Genomic DNA, 24,011 nt, shown 5'->3' with positions numbered 1-24,011 from the left:
CAAAGTAAATATTTATGTATGAAAGGTAAAACTAACTCAACTGCTTTTGCAGGAAGCAGGTTCATGGTTTCATGAAGTACTTCTCATTCAGTTTCCTTTGGGCATTCTTTCAATGGCTATACAGGTGGAGATCAGTGTGGGTTTGTTCAGTTTCCAACTTTTGGATTGAAAGCCTGGAAAGCCTCGTGTCTCTTCATCAAGCATCAACCATGGAGTACTTGTTCATTGTCATTAATTAAACCTCGTGTCTCTTTGTACTTGCATCCTTGGCCAGAAAAACTGACGGTGTAGTTGCAGGACTTGTGGGGTGTGGCTTGATCAAATTAATTGTTTCTATTTCTTCTGATTTGATGCATAATTTCAAGACCGGCCATCTCACTTTCACATCCTCTCGTTCCATGCTTCTAAGCCAAGCAATCGCCACAGGGATACGCTGTGTTGTGGCTCCTCTCACATTCTTCCTTTTCTACGAGGCCTTTGAGGTTGGGAACCCAGATGGTAATTACAAGGTTCCATATGCCCTCATTTATAGAAACATGGCCATTCTCAGCAAGCCACTGCACAAGTATAGTTTACGGTATTCTCTTGCCAACTGAACGGTATTGAAGCAATATTAGCTTTGGAAAGGAGCTTAGTCCAAGTCCTAATGAACACAAAGGCAAGAAGTACAGCCCAGACATTGAGATTAGGTACTAGACCAGTTGTAAGACACAGCTTCATCGCTATGACACTGTAAATTGTTTCGATCAATAAGCTAGCTATTATTCCCCAAACTGTGATTTGCTTTTCCCATGGAACTATCCTGTTCAGTACAATAGTAACAAATCACCTTCCTCATAGGTCCACACAGTACTGTACTACAACCCACGCCACCCCACCTTATTACAACAAAGAAACCTTTCACAGCACCCAACACATCCACAACATGGATCATGACATGGGCATGGCAGCACCACCGCCATCCACCATGGTGATGATGAAGCGCCGCCATTTCATGCACATGACATTCTTCTGGGGGACAAAGTCTGAGGTTCTGTTCGACCAATGGCCCGGGGACAGCCGTGGCATGTACGCGCTCGCTCTGCTCTTTGTTTTCGTCATGTCCTTCCTGGTGGAGTGGCTGTCCCACACCCGCTTTATGAAACCCGGTTCCAACAAGCTCAGTGCCGGTTTGGGTCAGACCGTGTTACACCTCCTTAGAGTTGGTTTGGCATACCTCGTTATGCTTGCTCTCATGTCGTTCAACGCCGGTGTCTTCTTGATGGCTGTGTTGGGTCACGCTCTCGGCTTCTTCTTCTTTGGTAGCAGGGCTTTCGCTAAACCACACAACGGATAAGAGATATGATGATCTTCCGCCAATGTCTTGTTGATTACTTTTTATTCTTAGGCTTTTTTTGGAGTCTTTTATTTCCCTAGTTGAGATTAGGTACTAGACCAGTTGTAAGACCCAGCTTCATCGCTATGACACTGTAAATTGTTTTGATCAGTAAGCTAGCTATTATTCCCCGGACTGTGATTTGCTTTTCTCATGGAGCTATCCTATTCAGCTCCTCACCCTCAATCTGAGGCTGTTCAGGGTCCTCTCTGTTGGAATTCTCAATTTCTGTCAGATCTTCACTGTTTATACTATTGCTATCCATTGGATTCGTCAAACTCTCACCTGTGAGTGAATCAAGCATCACCAAAAAAGACAATTACAAAGCATGGTATTCAATGATTGTTATTAAAACTCATTGCTGATGCACTTGATCGTTATGCTTATTAAGCAAAGAGAACAAACATTATAATATTTGTAATTGAGGAAAGGAAATATACTAATGTTTAAATGAAGAATAATTAAAATTCTAATAAGATAACTGGTTCAGATAGACAGATACCAAAGGAACAAAATGGTATTAGAATCTGATCCTAGAACTGAAAAAAATGACTGGTGAGAAATGAGACCCCCAACAGATATATTACCTTTTAATTCTTCTTTCCACTTCAACTACACCCAAAAATAAATTTGGAATCTTTGAGACAAGGACAAAAACTTTCAATTCTCCAAGATCAGGGTCAAAAAGAGATGAAGGACAATAATATTGACCACCTAAAATAACAAAGTGTGAGACAGAAAAAACCACAATCCAGAGTTTTGCAGCTTTCAAATAGGTGAAACTCATAAATATAAACAGATTATGTTCAATTATTTTTAGTTAGTTGAAAAAATATAAATCAGATTGAAAAAACAGAAGCAAGAACAAAAAATAATAACAATAACTAAGCACGGAACAAATAATCAGATTAAAAGTCAGCAAGAACAAAAACAATGAAATTAAACAACCCGAGCCAAGAGCAAATAATCCTAACAAAAATCAGCAAGTAACAAATAATCAGATTAAAATCAGAATTTTTTTTTTTGTGACGATTAAAATCAGAATTAAGACAACAAATTGTGACCAATAAACTGAATTTAAAAACATAATTAAAAAAGAGAAAGTATAGGGAGCCAATGGCCTAAGCGTACAATGTGTATAATGGAGGTTTAGGAAGTATTAGAGATATGACCGTTAGTGTTTTTGGGATGACTGACTACATGACATGGTATTAGAGTTCTAGATCCGAAATGTCAAGAGTTCAATTTTTGGTGAACTCCAAAATCAGCTTAAGAAAAATTTTAAATCAGAATTTAAAAATTAGAATCATAACAACAAACTATGACAAATAAAAACACTTAAACATTTCTTATTCTAGCAGTGCACAAATTATACACTTATCAACTTTATACATTTATATCTTCCATTGACAAATTATGAATTGACTACCCACTTTAGAACAAAATCTGTTATTAACACCATACTTCAGAGTGCAAATACCTACATTAATGGCTCTTTCTTTAACTCAAGTGATCCGGTGAAAATGCAAAAACAGTACTACATTAAAAGTTAATTACATTTTGATATGAATAGAATTTCCCAAAAGATTAAAATAAACCTTATCCTAAATAATACCCAGATTTCAAATACTACATTCGTCACGGAAAATAATGATATGAGATATTAAATTCAGAATTACGTCATCAAATTATCAATAATAGCAGCAGTGAACCCTAAATCAACAATCAAGAACAAATTAAAATGAAGAACAAATTAAAAATTAATAATAGCAGTGAACAAAGAAAAAAAAATTAAAATTAAGTTCAACAATCAATAATTAAAATCAAGAACAAATTTATAACAAGAACAGAGAATGAAAAGTAAGAAAGGAAATCAAGAACAAACCTGCGTGGCGGACGGCACGGCGGCTGGACTGCGCTGCACGGAGGGCGACACGGGGCTGCTGATACGTGGACGACGACCCTGCTGCTGTGCCACTGCGTGGCTGAGTGCAGGGAGGTCTTGCTGTGAGTGGAGGACGAAGGCGTCTGGTGCGTGCTGCTGCTGTGCGTGGAGGAGATGGCGTGCTGCTGGGGAGGGAGTATGTGGAGCCGTGGAGGACGAAGGGAGAGGGAGAGGAAAGGGCTGCGCCTCCGCGATGGTGCTGTCCGGAGGCGGAGAAGAGGGAGGAGTTTCGAGACTGTGATGGGATGAGAGGAGATGGCGCCATGGGAGGACTTAAAAAGAAGAAAATAATGCGCTACACATCAAAAGGAGGGAACAGAAAAAGTAATGCGCCATTGCACTTTATTGAAACGCTGCTTTACGCCTTTACCTTGTCTATTAAGAGTTTGATTTTTTAATAAGATAAACATTAGGTTCAGATTGATAGGTAGTTTCTCATGAAGTCTTTCTATGTAGAACACTGTGGAGACTAGACGTGTTGCTCTTCTCTTCAGTCTTCACCCAGCAATCCAGGTTTATAATATCAGCCTTGCACTCCTGTCTCCTGTGGTTTGATGGTTAGCGTGGAAGCTAGCCAGCTGTTATTATGGGAGCCTATCAATGGACAAGCCAGGGCAGAGATAGGTATGGTTCTGGGTTCATTTGAATGTGTTTGGTACATGTGAATTTCTTACAACAAAGTCTTTTATTATTTGTCATTAAAATCAATCATTAAAATTAGCTACTAATATATTTGTGTATAAATATATGTCAATATATATTTATATTTTAATATATATTTTATACTGATAGTTATTAATTTTGGTGTACACGTAGTATAACCTGCTGTTTAATACATGGTATAACAATGTTCCAGCAAAGTAAATGGAATATGTGAAAATCTTTCCATTATATATATCTGGCGATATGATGCTAAGTCATGCATCACATTACACATTACCGTACCGTCTCATCGCCTGCAATCGTATATGATAATTTGATTATAAGCCTCAAACATGGTTAATTATGAACTGATAAATATTAGATTGAGGATGAAAATTGTTCCTATCAACCCGTGGGCTTCTCGATAAGGGCCTAAGAGATGCTCTAGTCCAGCTAATCAATTTGTGCAAAACAAGTACGGATTATGCGAGATCCAGCTTATTATTCCATCTGATTTGGAGAGCACATGAATAATAAAATTTATGCTCTACTTACAATTATAAATCAATAAAATTTATTTGTAAAAAAAATTGATGTTTATGTTGATTAAATGCTGATAAAATTTATTAAAAACTGATAGTTTCTAAGATTTTTTTTATTTTAATTTTATAACATAAATTTCTAAGAATATGCAAGAATGTTTATAATGTTTCGTAGGAAAATCAAAATCAAATGTGGTAAAATTAAACAAATAAGTTTTTTCTTTTTTTACTTTACTCAAGTACGTATAACTGTTCTAAATATTTTATTGAAGAGTAACAAATTTTACTCAAGTATAGTATACAACAAATGTATCATATACAAATAATTTTTAACATTTTAAAAATGATGGTATTAAAATTGAATTAAAGGAATCTTTCCGAGTACATATATTCATGGGATTTTTTATTTTAATAAATAAATTATAATAATTATCGAAATAAATAATTTAAAAAATATTTACTGAAATAAACGAGATAAGACGGGTGGACGCGAAATGTGTATATCTCGTTTAGAGTGTAAACGAGATACATGTATTTAAAAAAATTGAAAATAATAAAAAATATTAATATTATCAATAATTCAAATTTTTAGCATATAATTATACATTAGTACATAAAAAGGTCGGTAGAAGAGAACGTGAGAAATAACATTTTCAATTCTCTTCTTACTATGTCATCAACCTTTTTAAATACTAATTGATTAAACAATTCATTTTAATCTCTTCTATTAACTTTTTTATGTACTAAATGCATGCTAAAAATTTGGATTATTGATAATATTAATATTTTTTATTATTTTCAATTTTTTTAAAAGAAATACATGTATCTCGTTTACACTATAAACGAGATATATACGTTTCGCGTCCACGCGTAAACGAGATATATGTAAAATTATCTCCTTTACACAGTAAACGAGATAAGAGATATTTATTTCGATAAATATATTTTAAATTATTTATTTCGGTAATTATTATAATTAATTTATTTATTAAAATAAAAAATCCTATACTCGCCAATAATGGTAGATTGAGAAACCATATATACGAGTGCGAAACCATCAATCCATGACATAAGAGTGCAATAATGGTAGATTGAGAAAATAGAATAAAAAGCCAAAATTGCAAAGCTATTGGCATATGTATCCTTACTAAAATTACTCGGCAGATCAAAACTGCATTTATAGTTTATACTATATGGAAAGATAGCTGATGCATATATATTGATATTATATCCATGACGCCAGATTCTCTCCAATTGTGGCTTTTTGTTGTCATTGTTAGTTGCATCAAATCCCAACTTCACACGTATATACAAATATGAATAATACTAGAGCTTGTGCCTATACCAAATTATGACTTGCTTTATTATTCATTTTCCATATATGTTCGTTTTGGGGAATAAATAATTTTTTTTTATTTTACTATAAATAATTGATTGTATTGGACCGCAGCTTGGCCCAATTGAATTAAAATCGTGTCATTTATCATTGTAACGGTAACGCAGTACAATAGTAACAAATCACCTTCCTTATAGGTCCACACAGTACTGTACTACACCCCACGCCACCCCACCTTATTACAACAAAGAAACCCTTCACAGCACCCAACACATCCACAACATGGATCATGACATGGGCATGGCAGCACCACCGCCATCCACCATGGTGATGATGAAGCGCCGCCATTTCATGCACATGACATTCTTCTGGGGGACAAAGTCTGAGGTTCTGTTCGACCAATGGCCCGGGGACAGCCGTGGCATGTACGCGCTCGCTCTGCTCTTTGTTTTCGTCATGTCCTTCCTGGTGGAGTGGCTGTCCCACACCCGCTTTATGAAACCCGGTTCCAACAAGCTCAGTGCCGGTTTGTGTCAGACCGTGTTACACCTCCTTAGAGTTGGTTTGGCATACCTCGTTATGCTTGCTCTCATGTCGTTCAACGCCGGTGTCTTCTTGATGGCTGTGTTGGGTCACGCTCTCGGCTTCTTCTTCTTTGGTAGCCGGGCTTTCGCTAAACCACACAATGATAAGAGATATGATGATCTTCCGCCAATGTCTTGTTGATTACTTTTTTTTTTTGGGAGTGTTTTTATTTATTTCCCTAGTTGAAATAACTATAATTAGAGCATTTATTATTATTAACTTGGAACTATTTTTGTGATTTTAATTGTGTGTTGGGTAGATGGAATTGTAGGTGGGGATTAAGATCCAGATCCAGATCCAGATCAAATTTCACGTATACTTGGTTACCCATGGTCACTCATATAGTACAGTCTTATAGTTGTAATAATGGATAGAAACTCTTATTGTTATGTAATGTCTACGGTTTGGACCCATCGTCCTTAAAACAAATTTCCCTCAAATGTCATTCACTGTATGTGCACACTGCATGCTCAACTCTAATGGGCTCAACATTCCCCCTAGCCCAAAATCTACCGGTGTTCTACGATTTTCTCTTTAATAAGTCAAGTATTTTGTTGGATTGACAATGGTCCATTAATATTTATTTTATCACTAATTTCTTAACATTATCATTTTTCTCCTTTCATAGTTTTTGACCTTTGTATCAGCCTTTGGGTTTCTTGAAAAGACAGATGATAAACGGTGAGCTTCATGCAATGCAACACAATTAATAAAAACCAACTGAATTGAAAAAGGTGGTCACAATTAATTACTTAATATTTGGCCCTTATCTATAAAATTATTTGTTGCATGGTTTTAATCAAAGATGAAACAAGTAATTTGCATTGCGTAACACTGAGTAATACTACTACTCCTACTATATATATACATAATTTGTCACATAACAAAAAAACGTGTAAACTTAGCATACCCCTTCAAATCTCCCATAAAGCAAATCTAAAACCATAAAAGGGTTCATTTAATTAATTCCTTACATGCTTCTTATGAATTGCAATATCCAAAATAATCATGGATCATGAGGAAATGCATGATGGCAAGCGGCAGCATTTCATGCACATGACATTCTTCTGGGGGACAAAGTCCGAGGTTCTGTTCGCCCAATGGCCTGGAGACAGCCAGTATTGGATGTACACACTCGCTCTGCTCTTTGTCTTCATCATGTCCTTCCTCGTCGAGTGGCTCTCCCACACACGCTTCACCAAACCCGGTTCCAGAAACATTGTTGCCGGTCTGGTTCAGACCTTGCTGTACCTCCTTAGAGTTGGTTTGGCCTACCTTGTTATGCTGGCGCTCATGTCTTTTAATGGTGGTGTGTTCTTGGTCGCTGTGCTCGCTCACGCTCTTGGCTTCTTCTTGTTCCGTAGCAGGGCTTTTTCTAAACCGCCAAATGATGATCTTCCTCCAATGTCTTGTTAACTAGTCAGGGTCTATGCTGCTCTTTTCTTTTCTTTTTTCTTCATCAAATAATTATTACAAGTTCGATCTTCTTCACATTTTCAAAAATAACAAATGATGGAACATTGTATGTCATTTTAATTGATGAAAAAACAGGTATTAATACACCAAACATGATAAACACATCAAGCTATACATTATTTAATTTGGTCGTTCATCCTAACATATATTTGGTCTCGAACTAATGATTTACCGATTTTCAGTACAAAAAGTATTTCGGCAATGATTTGTTTTCATCCTCGTATTTCCTTCTAAAATAAAATATTTACACAGTATACCCTGTTGGATCTCTCTGCATTGCTTTTTTTAAGGACCATATTCTACAAATTGCTTAAACAAAAGCTGCCAAGAGGTGTTTTTAATTGATTACTATTTTTAGTTAAAAAGAAAAAAAGTTACAATAAATTACCATTTGTACCCATAAAAATTTAAAACGCTCACAAATGTACTCACAAAAAAACGAAAGTGACTTTGTACCCATAAAAGATAGATTTTTACAGACAAATATATCCAAGCCTTAAAAAATTATTTAAAAGTCCAAATTTATCCTTTAAATATAATCTAATTTTAATTTATAATTTTATTTCCCATCTTCTCATTTCTTGCTACCACCATAGCCATCAACATCATCGACCCACCGTTCTCCCTTCTCGACGTTTCTGCCTCTTCCTCAACAGCTTCTTTCTCCTCTCATTGTCAACATCAACAACCCCATCCTTATTAAGACTTTTTAAATCTTCCGAATTTTCAAAATTTTTCATCATTTCTCATTTCTCACTGGCGCCACTCACGAAGGGCGTAACCTTTCTCCAATCTCATCTCTGTAGGCGCTGGAAGCATTAGTTCGTCTGAGACAAAAACGCTGTCGTCGTGGTAGCCGTTGTCATTACTATTTTCTGCTACATGCACCAGTTCGAAGGGAGACTGGGAGTAACTTGGATCCAGATCGCTAAATCTGAAGATGTCTGGTGAAGAAGACGGAGAAGTGTGGTCAACGACGGAGACATTTCCGCGGGAGAAGCTGAAGTAGCCGCTGTATCCGGAGAAGTTGTCTTCGTCGGCGTGGTTTTGGCGGTGATCGGAGTCGACGCTGAAGGTATCAAAAGCAGACATGTCTTCTGTCTCTATGTTGTTTTTGTTCTCTCTCTTCTGTACAAAGATGGGTGCTTCATTTGCTTAGGTTAAATGAATAATTGTATTTAGAAAAAGAGAAAGATGCTGTTAAAAATTAGAACGTTTATTTCACAAATAAATATTACCAACAGCGTTCATATCTGCGTTCCTCAATCGCGGGTCCTTTTCTCCTTCACTTTGAATTTTTTGTGTTACTGATTTGTAGGGTGCCTCATTTTTTTCAAAGTTTGAATTTTTTTTTCATAATTGATGAAGAGGAGAATGAGTCTGGAGAGGAGATAGATGAAGACAAGGGGCACGATGATGATGCTGTTGAGGTGCATGAAATTGAAGACAACGATGATGAAGATGGGGTTGAGTATAATGGCGGCGGAAGTGGTGATGATGTTGATGGCTATGGTGGTAGCAAGCCAACGGGTTCAGGGTTGAGCCTATTGTGGGGGATGATGTGGAGGAATAGAGGGCAGTTTGGACATTTTAAATAATTTTTTAGGGTTTGGATAGATTTGTGTGTAAAAATCTGTCTTTTGTGGGTACAAAGTTATTTTTGTTTTTTTATGGGTACATTTGTCAGCGTATTAAACTTTTATGGGCACAAATAGTAATTTATTCAAAAAAGTTATTAGTTTTTATAGGTGAGTCAATTATTTTGTGACATGTCATCATTTAACTAATGAAATGACTAATAATTTACAAAAATGTTATTTATACACTAGAATCAGTCACTAAAATCAGTCACTAATGTATTTGTGTATAAATACATGTGTAATTTAATTTATTTTTAATATGTATTTATATTTGAACATATATTTTATACTGGTGACTGACTTTGATAGCTGATTTTAATATACAAATAGCATATCTTAATAATTTAATTTATATTTTATTTTTTAATAATTAATATGACTAATTTAATTTTTTTAGGACCAATTCAAAGAATAAGTAATTTTTTAAAAATAAATTTGATTATTAATCTAAATTATAGTTCAGAAAAAAGGAAGAAAAAAAATAAAATGATTAGTAGATTGTCTTTATTATAAAATTCATTAGATATATATGACATTACAAAATAAAATAATAATGGACAATAATCTTAATTATGGTTAAGAAAAAGAAAAAAAAAAGAAGAGAACAGATTAGATTAGTTAGTGGATTCTCTTTATTATAAAATCTATTAGATATATATGACATTACAAAGTAACAGTGTACTAGCTAATGAATAGCGGCAGCCTCAGATGTCCCGACTCCAATTATTGAGAGCATATTGCACAATGATTCAGGTCAAGAACTTCTCCATGACTAGCTACGAGGTGGCCAATAAGGCATCATCTTTCATATGATCGATGATGATGAATGATGAATATGGTCATTTTTATTTAATCATAGAATGATAACCCTAGCTATGCCATAATAATAGTTAATCATATTTTTACTATTAATTTACATCCGGGTTGCCTTTTAATTATATGATTCACATATTAAGAAATAATATATGCTCAGAACGTAACTCAACTCAGAAATCAGAATCGCATTCTATCCTTCATTGACTTATAACTTTATAATAATGTTAGAGAATAAAAGGATATTAGTAAAAAATCAGTCAAATATTTTTGGATGAATTTAAAATTTTTATGAGTTAATATATATGGATATTTTTTTTGCTAAATATCAGAATGTTTCTTTTTCATACTAAATGAATGTTCTTTTATATACTTTTTGAATTTTTTTGTATTGCAAATGTGAATGTTTCTATTTTTTAGGAATTTTATTTTTTTTAAATTTATAGATATTTAATTAGTTTTGCTAAAATATAACTAGATATTTCTTTTGTTAAGTATTAGGATGTTTTTTTCATATTAAATGAATATTTTTTTATATTTCTGTAATTATGTAATTTGCAGTCTCTTTAATCATCAAAACGATACCTAATAACCATCAACTTGGGCACTTTTAGCAACATCATTTACTGGCACAGACTCAATCTTAATTGAGTTGTATTCATCAACATATCTAAATACATCATTCAAAACATAGTATTCTTTGTTCTGTGAAGCTAAGCAAAATGATTGAGTAAACTTTCTCTTCAAATTGTCACTTCCAGTTAAGCAGCCGGTCACGACAAACAATAGTAATTGTGACAAACAATCAAGATCACCTGGATTGCAACGACAATCGTGACACACTAATTTAGAACCATGCAATTCCAAAAGCTCGTGTGATATTAATAGTTCCTCCGTCGTCTCCTCCTTCCACGCCCGCCACCGCCTCCATGGCTTCTCTGGCTGTCCTCCCGCCCTCGAAATCGCCGCCGCCTTAGGGATCGAGCTCAAGTTCAACTCCAACTGCAACGACGGTTCTGATAACACATCTGGTTCACGAAAGGGAAGCGATTTTTGTTGATGGTGGCGAATCCGATGAACCAGATGTCGGTGATAGAAGAGGAGTGGGTCCCGGTGGAGAGGCGGAGAGGGTCTGACAGTGAGAGAGAGAGGTCTGTGTGTGTGATTGTTGGAGGTGGGTAGATTAATGTGAGAGAAAAGGAAGGTTTTTATAGGTTTTAATTAGGTGTACTTAATCAATTTTAAATTTTTTAAATTTTGAATTTAAAAAATTTAAAATTAACTATTAATATAAATTAATGTGGTTTTGTTTAATTTTTGGTTGGTAAGCTTACCTAGCGACATATTTTTGAGCTTTCTAAACTTTGTGTACCATTCTTGCTATGTGATTGATTTTCACCTCTAGAAAATCCATTTCGAGTGCAGGGAGGTCAGAATCCAACAGCATCAGCAGTCTTTTTTCAGCTTCTGAATCAGATTTTTGCTCAGAGAACCTTGGTAATATTATTTAAAGGCTGCACAAAAAAATTCAGGTCAAAAATTGCACTTTTGCTCCGTTTTTCATTTTTTTTTAACATTTAGTCAAGTATATGTGAAGCATAAAACATTAAATTCATCAATCAAAACTTCATGAAACCAAAATTGTAATATTTTATATTTTATCAATAAGAATTAAGATCGAAAACATATGTAGGGGCCTCTGCCGCCTGCTGAGCCTCCTCCTCCACCTCAGACTGGTCGGAAGGAGAATCGGGCTCAAGGGTATGTCTGAGATCTCTGAAACCTTTCCGGATGAGCAATTGTTTGCCATTCAGAAAGTGCCATGGTTTACAGACATTGCAAACTATAAAACTGTGAGATTCATTTTCAAAGAGTACATCAGGCAGCAAAAGAAAAAATTACTCTTGATTCCATATACTTTTTCATAACTTTAGAGTAATTACCCAAATCAGTCCCCGAGGATTTTAAAGACGGACATTTTAGTCCCCAAAGAAAATTAATACACAGATTAATCCTTTAAGATTTGTTCCGACAGACAAATTAGTCCTCAGTCCAGTTTCCGGCGTGACTCATCAAGGGAGACTGCTGAGTTGGCACGTTCAGACGCACACGTGGCACTTAACATGCACAGGTGTCTGTCATGGACAAATTGGTCCCCAGTATAAAAGGCAAAGTGACGTCGTTTTAGGGTTGGAGAAATGTAACGTTGCAAGGTGATAATGAAAGTCACGTTTCTTCTCCTCCCTTTCAACCCTTTTCACTGCAAAAAGACCCTAATCCTATTTTTTCTTATCAGTTTTTACTTTTTACAGAAAGTCCTCTCCACGTTGCTTCATCACAACCCAACCTCATCTCCCACCTCATCTCCCAACATTACGATCGTGACGGTTGTTGTTCAATTTCATCTTTGTATTCCGTTACCCTTCGCGAGGCGTCTCTCCTGGATGCATCAGTACCAATTCGCAAGGAAGAGGCACTGAAGTGGATGTGATCACCATTGAAGATTCACACTGAAGAAGGTGAGACTCTGTTTGATTATGTTTCTCGTAGTTAGAATTGATATATTATTTTGAAGTATATCTTGCAGTATAGAGCACAATGCTATGTGTACAAAGTGTCTGATTTTGCATGCATGTTCTTTGACAGTTACTAAATTTGCTGAACAATTTTTTGGTTTGTTTCTTTTAAGAAAATTGTGACAATAGAGCTAATGTTCTATGAATATTTTTTTGGTTTGTTTCTTCTATTCATACAGGTAGATGGAGGAATTTGTGATTCCTATTTTTCACCATGGTGGACATTTTGTGAGGGATAACAAGGGAGTTCTTGTATATATTGAGGGAAAAGTTGAAAAATTTTCTAAGATGGATATTGATCTGATATGCTTCTTTGACATGCAAACTATGTTCAAATGTTTGGGTTATTTGGATTATAAGGCTATGTACTGGTTTGATCCTACTGCACCTGACTTAGAGAATGTGTTGCACCTTATAAACGGAGACCTTGAGATTAATCAGCTGCGTGAGAATATACTAAAGAACAAGGACACGGAGGAGTTTTATTTGTATTTTGATCACCGAATAATGGTTACTCCTGTTGAGGATGTTGAGATGGACATAGATATTGATGCAGATGTTGAAGAGGATTCCAGTGATGATGGGTATGAAACGACAGAAGATGAACCATACAAACCACCTCCCCAAGGATTTGAAGACGATAGCAGTGACTCAGACTGTGTGATTGTGAAGAAACAGAATAGGAAAGTTGGCAAAAAAATAGAGAGTGTGGTGGAAAAGAAGAGTTTAAAGATGGTTAGTTAAAAAAGAAGGCTTCAACAATTGATAATAGATATTCTGGTGGACCCAGTTCTAGGCCAACTGTGGGTACCAAAAAATATGCCAAGGAAAAGTATAATGGACCAATTGGTGCTAGAGGCCTAAAATCTCCTGGGCCTATTAGTGCTGGAGGCCCAAAATTCTCTAGGCCTGTTGGTGCTAAGGCCAATTTTCAAGATCCAAAAAAATACTGCACAAAAGGGTGCTGCCTCAACCTCCTTTGGGGCAAATTTTGGTGGAAGAGGTGCTGCTATTCCAAGATCAGAGGAATCAAATTCTGGTGAAGATGATGAAAAAAGTGCAGAAAATGTGGATGAAGAAGATCCAATCTTTGAGTATGAATCAGAGTCATTGCTGACACCAAATGGTTCTGAAGATGAAAAAGAGAGGTATGAATTTCCTCAATTTAACGATGCTGCTGGATTTGGAGAGGTGTATTTTGAGTTGGGGATGGAATTTGCCACAATTGAATCATTCAAGACTGCTCTGAAGGATCATGTCATTTATGAGGGAAGGAAGATTAGGTATATAAAAAATGATCAAAGGAGAGTTAGATGTGATTGTGAGCATGGGTTGGAGAGAATAAAAAAGCCAAGAAAGCCAAAGGGGACCAATGAGGCATCTACTAACAACAATGCAGAACCGAAAAGTAATGATGCAAACAATGTTCAGAGAGGTGATGGCAATGATGTGGGAACTATGGAAGGTGGAGCTGTGAATGAAGAGGCTGCAAATGTGACTGTTGAAACTAATTCTGTTAAAGTTGTTACTGTTGAGGCTGCTGGTGCTGTCAAACTTAATCCTTGTCCATGGCTAATTTATTGTGCATGGAACAATCAGCTGAAGAGTTACCAAATCAAGACCTATATATCTCAACACACCTATGCCAGAGAATTCGGAAGCAATATGGCTGATCAAAAATGGGTAGCCAATAAGTTGGAGAAGAGGCTACGAACTCAGCCTCACATTACTCTAAGTGAGGCTTATGAGCACATCAAAGTCGACTACAATGTTGTCATTAATGGAAAAATGGTGTATAGGGCCCTCAAAGAAGCAAGAGAGCGGGTGATCGGTAATGAGAGAGCACAATATAGTAAGTTGAGGGATTATTTGTGTGAGATCCATAAGAGTAACCCAGGGAGCTCAGCCATACTAGATGTGACACCGATGCTTCAGTCCCTTCCATTGTTCAACAAGCTATATATTTCTCTAGACGCTTGTAAAAGGGGGTTCAAGGCCGGGTGTAGAAAATTAATCGGACTTGATGGTTGCTTCTTAAAGGGTTACTTTGGGGGACAACTTCTATCTGTTATAGGTCAGGATGCGAACAATCACTTCTATGTGATTGCATTTGCTGTTGTTGATAGCGAAACTAAAGAAAGTTGGAAATGGTTCCTCACATTGTTGCAAGAAGATCTTGGGGATCAATATATTCATGGATGGAATTTTATTTCGGATCAACAAAAGATAGTTTTATTGTGCTGATTTCTTAGTTGCTTTTGCCTTAGTAAGTTAACGGTTAGTTTTATTGTGCTTAATTGCTGGTTAGTTTTATTGTGTAGTTATTAGTTAGTTACCAAGTTATTAGAGCTGTTAGTTATTTTCTTGTTACTTTTGATTTTTTAGTTGATTAAATTTTTGGTTAGTTGATTTCTTAGTTTTATGCAGTTAAATTGCTGGTTAGTTGATTTCTTAGTTGATTAAACTGCTAATTTCTTAGTTTTATATAGTTAAATTGCTGGTTAGTTGATTTCTTAGTTTTATGCAGTTAAATTGCTGGTTAGTTGATTTCTTAGTTTTATGCAGTTAAATTGCTGGTTAGTTGATTTTCTAGTTGATTAACTGCTAATTTCTTAGTTTTATATAGTTAAATTGCTGGTTAGTTGATTACTTAGTTTTATGTAGTTAAATTGCTGGTTATTTGATTTCTTAGTTGATTCAATTGCTGATTTCTTACTTGATTCAACTGCTGATTTCATAGTCTTGGAAGTATGCTTTCTTGCTGCAATAGTTAAATTGGCTCTCTGCATCCATTATTAAAGAAAATATTATTTATAACGAATCTTCAGTGTGCCAAAACTCTTGTGCATCAAGTACTTGGACAATTTTCTCGTAGCATGAAATGAAGTCTTATGCCAATACTCAAGTGTTAAGTAACACATGCGCTTGATGCATACTTTTATTTCTTTCTGGGCACACATTTTGGAATATAACATGAAGCAGGCAATCATTCATTAATATTTAATATTGAGAGAAGGTATATTTTGAGACACCACATTTTAATGAAATACAAATCCTTGTATTGCTAACCTTAACAGCAGCCACTCTTTGCGCCTGAAGCTTGGGATCCTGGTGGATAATCTCCATTCGGTTGCTAAATAGACTAGTTTTGCTAAATAGTTAAATTGCTGGTTAATTAGTTGATTTCTTAGTTGATTCAACTGCTGATTTCTTAGTTGATTTATAGTTAAATTACTGGTTAGTTGATTTCTTAGTTTTATGTAGTTAAATTGTTAGTTAGTTGATTTCTTAGTTGATTTATAGTTAAATTGTTGGTTAGTTTAATTTTTCTTTATCATAATACTTCACATTAACTTCCTTGGACCCCTTTAATTACTCTCCACTTTCCATTTTTGAGAACCTTATATTTTTGCTTTCCAAGTGTCATTTTCAATTTTAACCAGTTTAGGAACTCTTTTTATTTTCAACAATGCGATAATGTATATCATCAATTTGTTATCCTCCTCTCCTGATGGTGACCCACTTGATTGATTCCCTCATTTTCACATCAGTATAAATTTAATATTTAAAATCAAATGGTGCACAAATTTATGTAAATTCTACTTTATTTAATGTAATAACACATGCATCTGTTTTACATAAAAAGTGCATTGTTTGGTAACTAACTCTTTTGGACTAATTGGACTGTCAGAAATGGTAACCAAGCAGTATAGTTTTAATATGGTTTTAATATAGTTTTTTATAGTTTAATTGCTGGTTAGTTTTAATAGTTTATTTGAGTTGCCGTTAATTGTGTTTTTTTTTTGATGGTCTGAGATAGGGTTTATTGCCTGCGTTAAAGGAGGTGATGCCTCACGCACATCATCGGAACTGTGTCAGGCATATATGAAAAAACTTCACAAACTGATACAAAGACAAGAGAGTTAAGAATGTTGTGTGGGAATGTGCTAAATGCACCACTGATGCCGAGTTCCAAGCAAGTATGACGAAATTGAAAAGGATTAATGAAGATGCATGGAGCTACCTTGCAAAGTTTGACCCAGCTTGTTGGACCAAAGCTCACTTCAGTCACGGGCCCAAGTGTGACAACCTCACCAACAATATGTGCGAGGTTTGGAATGCAAAAATAGTTAACTATCGATCCAAACCCATTTTGACTATGTGTGAGGAGCTTCGGTGCTATATTATGAGGAGAATGACAAAATACAAACAAGTTTTGTAGACCTACGTGGGCACCAAAGTGGCTCCTACTCAGCAAAAAAGGCTTGACGACAATATGAAGGATGTTAGATATTGGCAGCCAGTTTGGGTTGGTGACGATGAGAGGAGAATATTTGAGATCCAACAGGGATCTAAGAAGCTATCTGTTAATCTATCTCTGAACAAATGTACCTGTAATGCCTAGCAATTAACTGGTACTATATTGTCAATTTATTTTCATTTACGAAATTGTTGTGTTTTAGTTGCTAAAAGTTTGTCCTTTGTAGGTCTTCCGTGCGTTCATGCACTTGCTGCCATAGCTAGAAGGGGTGATAGACCTGAAACATATGTACATCCACTTCTAAAGATTGGAGCAGCTTTAGCGACATACCAACACTGCATCCAGCCTGTTAACTCTGAGGAGTATTGGGAGAAAACAAATTACCTGAATCCAATTCCTCCAAAGCTAAAGAGGCCAGTAGGTCGACCAGTAAAGAGGAGGAGAAAAGATCAATCTGAGAAAGAAGCTAGTAGAACCGATAACAATAAGGTTACGAAAACATTTCGAGTCACGTGTAGCAAGTGTGGAGAAACTGGTCACAATTTCAAGACTTGCAAAGGTCCTCCAGCAGCAACAATTAGAAAACCAACTAATCCCAACAAAAGAACAACAAAAATTGGAGCAAATTCTGGAACCCCAACCCAACCAGCAGAAGAGATCCATATCTCTCAGTCAGCACCCCAAGTGCAGGTAGTAATCACGACCAAGCATATTGTTGCATATCTTTTGAAGGGACTAAATAGGAATTAGTAATACTCAATAGGGACTACACTGGGTATTTTAAAAATCTTTTGGACTATATTGTGAATTTTTAAAATAGCTGAAGGACTATTTTATGTATGTATTCTTTTCCTGTTTTAGACTGTGGTTGAGCATTCCCTTCCGACTCAGGTAGCAACAAATTCACCTGATTTCGTGACTAATGTTGTGAGTGAAAGAATTACTAAGTATTCACATTTGTGCTGCTAGTCCAATAGTTATGCTAACATTACTTTATTTAATCCTTGCAGAGCACTGTCTCAAATACATTGTGTCAAGTTGCAGGTAACTATGGAACATCTAATCTACCAAGTACAAGGGCCAAGCAACCTATCATTAGGCCTCATCATCCTGCAACAATCCATTCTAGCACACCCCCTCCTATTCCACCACCTGGAACCACTCGTGGAGTCTCAGCAGAAACTGTTGCAGCTGCAAGTGAGGGGACTGCATCAAGGATATTCCAGTTTATCCCAAATCCTGGTTTCAAGCATCCGAGAAAGAAGTGATGAAAAACTGCAAACTAAGGACAAATGATTTGGCTATTTTGATGTCTTAGTTTAATCTTTTTTTGGTTATGAAGAAAACTTGAAATACTGTTAATGCTCCATTAGATGAGAGATTGTTTCGGACAAAACTCTCTTTTGTTTCTGAATCATGGTTAGACTGGTGTATGCATGAATGTTGTCTTTGCTGGTTTAAGTAGCTATTATGTTTTAAAGTTGTTAGAGCAACATATTTGGTATTGTAAGTATTGCTGCTGTTTTATTATTAATTTTTCTTCATACTATCTTCAGAGTTTGATATATCACATCAACTGTGTATATGAATTTATAAACTAAATCCAGGGAACAAATCTATGAAAACACCACTTATGTTATTTACTAATTGCTTTGGTATTATGTTTTTTATTTGCCAAATAACATACCATCCCACTTTTGTGATTGTGCTAGTATAAGAAACTATTAAATACTCTGAGAAAGATGATTGTGGCATGTTGGCAGGGGAGCTTTTACCAAAAAGCATAACAAAGTTAAATAAGTCTTGTTTGTGAACCAAAGAAGGGAATTGATAAAGTGCTAAAAATTAGTTTTCAACTTCTACAAAGAACATATTTGTTCAAGCAATTATGTTTGAATAATATTTTAGATACTTATGATTTTGTAATGATTTTATAATGGTCATCCTTTTAACTTTTTGTTAGACCTATAAACACTAATATGTTGTAAATATTTTGTTTCATCTAACTTTGATTCAATTCACAGAGAAAATAGAATACAAATGTGATTCACACCTTGAACTGAATCAATGCTTATATACCAGTTACAAAGAAGCAATTCCAACTCCCATGACCAAAACCAACAATGCACACACGATAATAACAAACACTACATTAAAACATCTCGTCTTCCACTCAATTTCTGAAACTACATTTTGATGAATTTCTAACATATCAACTCTACTTTGCAATTCCATCACTTTATGCTCCAAACCAGCAATGTTAGCAGCAAACATATGTAAAACATGACCAGCAGTCTCACAACCATCTATTGCAACATCCTCCAAACAATCATAATCCAAATTGATGTCAAATAATTGATCAACCCATGCAAAGAACTTGCAATGCGGTAGTTTTTTCTGTTTATCACACAACGACATTATTCATTACCATTCATAGAACAAGATAAATTAGTAAAATCCCTAAAATTGATTACCTTATATAGTGGGCATCCAAAAAAAAATCTACCCGGATTCTCTGGAGTCCTTGAAATGGAGATTATTGCATACAAATCGCACAGGCATTTTGGGTGCTGCCCTTTCGAAAATTCAACTTTTTCTACTTTGCTGTTTTCAGCGTGTTTGAGACCATTACCATTAGATCCACCATGTCTTCCTCTTCGGCGGCTCCATGAAGAAGTGCTTCCTTTGCTTGTCGCCATTGCAGCTGAAATAGGGTTTACAATGGAGCTTATGATTACACAGTTTTAGAAATGAAGAATTTCAAATTTATTTGCAACGAGAGGTTTGGGAGAGAACATCAAAACGACGTCATTCTTCACCAATGTGCAGGGACTATTTGTAGGATTAGGGTCTTTTTGCAGTGAAAAGGGTTGAAAGGGAGGAGAAGAAACGTGACTTTCATTATCACCTTGCAACGTTACATTTCTCCAACCCTAAAACGACGTCACTTTGCCTTTTATACTGGGGACCAATTTGTCCATGACAGACACCTGTGCATGTTAAGAGCCACGTGTGCATCTGAACGTGCCAACTCAGCAGTCTCCCTTGATGAGTCACGCCGGAAACTGGACTGAGGACTAATTTGTCTGCCGGAACAAATCTTAAAGGATTAATCTGTGTATTAATTTTCTTTGGGGACTAAAATGTCCGTCTTTAAAATTCTCGGGGACTGATTTGGACAATTACTCATAACTTTATTGCCCTCCTCCACATGTGCTGCATACTTTTTTGGACAGGGCTAGTGAATATGGGCTCACAAGCCCACCAAAAAATGTGATTAGTATTTTCAGTGACTTCTTTTGGATCTTTTTTTTAAGTGGGTTTTGAAAGGATAAATTCATAGAAGAGAATATAGTAAATACTACATACCATACTAAAGAAAAGTACAGGTCGACAATAATATTGCTGAATAATATGAAGTTTATTACCCATGACTTCTATAAAGAGAAGTGTTAAGGGTCAGTAATTTTTGTGATTTGTAATCATCAATGATGATTTTAATGGTGTGAGATTTCATCCAATAGTGTGAGATTATTCATTTTTTTTACTAGTTATATATTGACCATAATTTAATAAAGTTGTTGGCCCTAGACTTTTCCTTTTATAAATATGCATATAATTAATAACTTGCTAATATACCTAGAGTGGGAGTAAGATAGGATTGCCAAGGAAGGAAAGAAAGTGTGAAACAACAGAAGAGACATATCAAGAGTTGGACTAAGAGATGATCTTTACTTTATTTCGCCATGGATGCAGCTTGAAAGAAAAAGTCAGGGAATCTAAATCCTTTTATTTTGTACCACAAACAGCAAAGAATCCTACTTATTTTCTACGTAAATAGAGCCATCCATTACAAAATATTCTACATTTCTTCTTACTACGGGACAAAACTCGTGACTTGCACTGCAAATTGTTCTTGTTACAGTTATTCTTATACTAATGCTCAAATAGTCTATTAGATCGTTTCTTCTCTTGTCCTATATGGAGTTAGTCAAACAAAAGACAAGTTAGTTTGTCATTTTTGGTTGACGTGCCTTGCATTCTATCATAGACACGCATTTGATTGTAAATACAACCATATTATTACCTATACGCTAAACATTAACCATTAAATCTTCTACCTGTATATATTTTGAAATATAAAAATATTATTGAATGCTTACATATATCAATAACAGATTTGAAGTCTGAATTTTTATATACATATAGCATTTTCGTTGAACATAAAATACATACAAGAGAGAGCAGAGTAATTAAGGCATAACTAGAGCTGAATTATTATTGCAAAGGATTATAAAAGACATCCTTATTATTAATTTTGAATTCTGATCAAGCTAAGGCTTAGTTCTAAGCTATAAGCTAAGAGACTCGTCATGGCTCATATTATACAAGATGTTATTATTGATTCACCCTTAATTCCAAAACAAATTGAGCCATAATTATTGCTAGCTAGCTAAATAGTACTAGTATTGATCATCCTACACTATTCTCCATGTGATGAGATCGGTATAGTAGGGACCCTGGAGATCATTTTGTTCTTTATTCCTTTTCAAGAAACTGCCAAGATCACCATCATCATTATTATCATTACTATGAACATGTAAAATCTCATAGCAGAGAGAAATGGATGCAGAATCATATCAATAGGTCCACTCTTGAGGCAGAATCATATCACCCTGCTGCATATTTGGCTGTGATTTCCGTGATTGCCGCTTCTGCAGTGAGTACATGCCGTCCCTGTTACTCACCAAAACATCTACAAAGTACAAACACATACAAAATCAAATTACATTGGATATTGTCTGTCATTTAGTATTATTCTCATAATTTAATTGATATGAAAAGTGTTACCATGCAGGGGAGGGAAGCCAGCAGCTGCTTTAGGTCCAGAGGTGACAGCCATTTGTTCAAAGTGATGTTGCAAAGCTTGTACCACTCTAGCTGGTATAAGAATATTGGAGCAACCTTTACCTGACCAAAAATAATATCACAATCCTGTTATTATTAAGTCATGCTGTATATAGTACTATAATATCAAATTTTGCTCATACATTCATTGTTTTTCCCTCCTTTTTCAATTGATGTTGTTGTTTTACTTTAGCCTAAAGAAATGCTATTATAGAATCAATCATATAACATAATTAGTCATCAATTACACTTGCCTATAGAAATTTATGTTTGATATTTTATAAAAGAGTTTTATTATATTATAATAGAGAAATTTGATTATTTGTCTAAGTTTGATTATCCTGTTAACTGAAGAATGTGTAACCCAATATACACAAATATATATGCTTTATATAGAATAATAGGATTAGAGAAGATTATGTAGCTTAAAATTTAAACCATTATCCAGAATATTAGAATATTATTGGATCAACATTAAGAAAAGATCCCAAACCAAAAACAAAAACAGGAAAATACTGCCAACAAATCTTCAAGGAACCGAAATCGGCCTATCACATGGGAAATACAAATACTTAAATGCCTTTAGAATAAAAAACAAAAGTTGTGCTAACAGGTGAATGCTATAGTATCTATGTACCTAAGTTACTAAAAAAGGTAAATAAATAATATTTAATAAATTTTGCATAATTTATTTTTTATTTTAAATGTTTTATTTTTTATTTTATTTTTTTGCCTATCACTTTGTTAAATGTTGACATTTGGGTTAAGTGTAAGTTACGAGATGACAGAAGCCCATGATATTATTGTGAAAAAATAAAAAACTAAAATGTGATAGATGCTAAAAAAAGGGTATAGTAGTACTAAAAAATCTGAGAGTTAGTTAGATGAATATACCAGGTGTGGTCCGTGATGAATGAGTAGTTGCGGGACGTGGCAAGAAAACACCGGTCCCTGAAGAACCACCTCCTCTTGAACCGGAAACAGACCCAAACGTTGATACCTCCGGAGCTGCACGCGTTCTAACTCCGTTACCAATTTCAACTCCGATAGCCCCTACCTTCTTCTCTTTTTGCATCATTTTCTTCTTTTCTTCACCAAATCCCAACTGCACCAACCCAACCATTCATATAACTTAATAAATAAATATGTTACCTAATATTTTTCATTAGTAATTGATGTATGTACATGCATCATTTTTTATTGCAATGGAATAGAATATATTTACCTGAATAGCTCGAATTTGTTCCTGGATTAATCCAGCATGATGAGTGGGATGGTGGTAGAGTTTGATGGTGTTGTCGGGAATTGAGAGAACGTCGTAGGTTGTTGTTTCGAAGGAAGAAGAATCATGGCTGATCCCACCAGAGGAGGCTGTAGGGCTCTCCAAAGAAGATGATGAACCCATTAAGTCCCACATCTGCTGCTGCTGCAATAATAATAATATTCAGCATTCATGAAAAGGAAGAAATTAACAAGAGCTAGTAGTAGAGAGTAGAAGAATACCGAATCGAGAATCCAAGAGTCAATGGGGTGTGCCATGTTAGGCAGAGGAATTGGGACTTGTTTGGGTATTTGTAGAGATGAATGGAAGTAGTGATGATCACGTGATGAGAGAGTAAGAGGTTGTTCATTGCCCTTCCCCTGCTTTTCAGGAAGGAACCGGTAAGGTAGCAGTGATGATGATGATGATGATGCTGATGATGTGTGTAGGTCAACGCCCATCTTTAACTAAAGTAGTTATCATCAATTTCCAATCAGGATTATCATTATACCCTTTTGCTAATGCTTAGTAGCAAGGGTTTTATGGAAAACAGAGTGAGTGTGTGTGTTTTAAGGAAGCAAGTGACTCCGTTTTATGGGGCATCAAATATTACTACCGAGACTTAGCTTAGAGATTTGCTTTCTTGGTAAT

General features: G+C 35.4%; 5 protein-coding genes across 7 annotated transcripts; 3 read left to right on the top strand and 2 right to left on the bottom strand.

The window, feature by feature from the left end:
* The first annotated feature begins 691 nt into the window (after positions 1-691).
* LOC107477077 (copper transporter 2) lies at positions 692-1,336 on the top strand. The gene has a single exon (XM_016097040.3). The coding sequence runs from the start codon at positions 926-928 to the stop codon at positions 1,334-1,336; it is 411 nt and encodes a 136-aa protein (XP_015952526.1). The 5' UTR covers positions 692-925.
* Positions 1,337-1,518: 182 nt separating this feature from the next.
* LOC107476808 (uncharacterized) lies at positions 1,519-3,998 on the bottom strand. 2 transcript variants are annotated; one of them, XM_016096718.3, is made up of 3 exons: positions 3,261-3,998; positions 1,963-2,089; positions 1,537-1,660 (listed from the first exon to the last, which is right to left on the bottom strand). In XM_016096718.3, exons 1-3 carry the CDS (start codon positions 3,583-3,585, stop codon positions 1,657-1,659), a joined length of 456 nt encoding a protein of 151 aa, XP_015952204.1. In that variant the 5' UTR covers positions 3,586-3,998; the 3' UTR covers positions 1,537-1,656. The 2 variants fall into 2 exon arrangements, with proteins under 2 accessions (XP_015952203.1, XP_015952204.1); XM_016096717.3 differs by lacking the exon at positions 1,963-2,089 and having other exon boundaries at positions 1,519-1,660.
* Positions 3,999-6,002: 2,004 nt separating this feature from the next.
* On the top strand, positions 6,003-6,991 carry LOC107476809 (copper transporter 2). Its single transcript, XM_021137312.2, has one exon. The coding sequence runs from the start codon at positions 6,123-6,125 to the stop codon at positions 6,564-6,566; it is 444 nt and encodes a 147-aa protein (XP_020992971.1). The 5' UTR covers positions 6,003-6,122; the 3' UTR covers positions 6,567-6,991.
* Positions 6,992-7,433: 442 nt separating this feature from the next.
* Positions 7,434-7,841, top strand: LOC107477078 (copper transporter 1). Its single transcript, XM_016097041.1, has one exon. It carries the CDS (start codon positions 7,434-7,436, stop codon positions 7,839-7,841), a length of 408 nt encoding a protein of 135 aa, XP_015952527.1.
* Positions 7,842-21,482: 13,641 nt separating this feature from the next.
* Positions 21,483-23,993, bottom strand: LOC107476811 (uncharacterized). 2 transcript variants are annotated; one of them, XM_016096721.2, is made up of 5 exons: positions 23,603-23,993; positions 23,325-23,525; positions 22,994-23,204; positions 22,043-22,162; positions 21,483-21,947 (listed from the first exon to the last, which is right to left on the bottom strand). In XM_016096721.2, exons 1-5 carry the CDS (start codon positions 23,819-23,821, stop codon positions 21,832-21,834), a joined length of 867 nt encoding a protein of 288 aa, XP_015952207.1. In that variant the 5' UTR covers positions 23,822-23,993; the 3' UTR covers positions 21,483-21,831. The 2 variants fall into 2 exon arrangements, with proteins under 2 accessions (XP_015952207.1, XP_015952208.1); XM_016096722.2 differs by having other exon boundaries at positions 23,325-23,522; positions 23,603-23,972.
* Positions 23,994-24,011: the final 18 nt, after the last annotated feature.

This window comes from Arachis duranensis, chromosome 3 (assembly GCF_000817695.3).
Source record: "Arachis duranensis cultivar V14167 chromosome 3, aradu.V14167.gnm2.J7QH, whole genome shotgun sequence".
Taxonomy (NCBI): Eukaryota; Viridiplantae; Streptophyta; class Magnoliopsida; order Fabales; family Fabaceae; genus Arachis; species Arachis duranensis.
Note: the sequence above shows the minus strand (reverse complement) of the source record. Positions and strands in the feature narration are given on the sequence as shown.

Bases quoted from the DNA above. Each gene is read 5' to 3' on its own strand.
- LOC107477077 (XM_016097040.3), top strand. From the start codon at position 926: ATGGATCATGACATGGGCATGGCAGCACCACCGCCATCCACCATGGTG.
- LOC107476808 (XM_016096717.3), bottom strand. From the start codon at position 3,585: ATGGCGCCATCTCCTCTCATCCCATCACAGTCTCGAAACTCCTCCCTC. The intron at 1,661-3,260 runs GTTTGTTCTTGA...ATTCACTCACAG, and splicing joins CCGTGCCGTCCGCCACGCAG to GTGAGAGTTTGACGAATCCA.
- LOC107476809 (XM_021137312.2), top strand. From the start codon at position 6,123: ATGGATCATGACATGGGCATGGCAGCACCACCGCCATCCACCATGGTG.
- LOC107477078 (XM_016097041.1), top strand. From the start codon at position 7,434: ATGGATCATGAGGAAATGCATGATGGCAAGCGGCAGCATTTCATGCAC.
- LOC107476811 (XM_016096721.2), bottom strand. From the start codon at position 23,821: ATGGGCGTTGACCTACACACATCATCAGCATCATCATCATCATCATCA. The intron at 23,526-23,602 runs GTATTCTTCTAC...TTATTATTGCAG, and splicing joins ACTCTTGGATTCTCGATTCG to CAGCAGCAGATGTGGGACTT. The intron at 21,948-22,042 runs GTAACACTTTTC...TGTACTTTGTAG, and splicing joins TGGCTTCCCTCCCCTGCATG to ATGTTTTGGTGAGTAACAGG.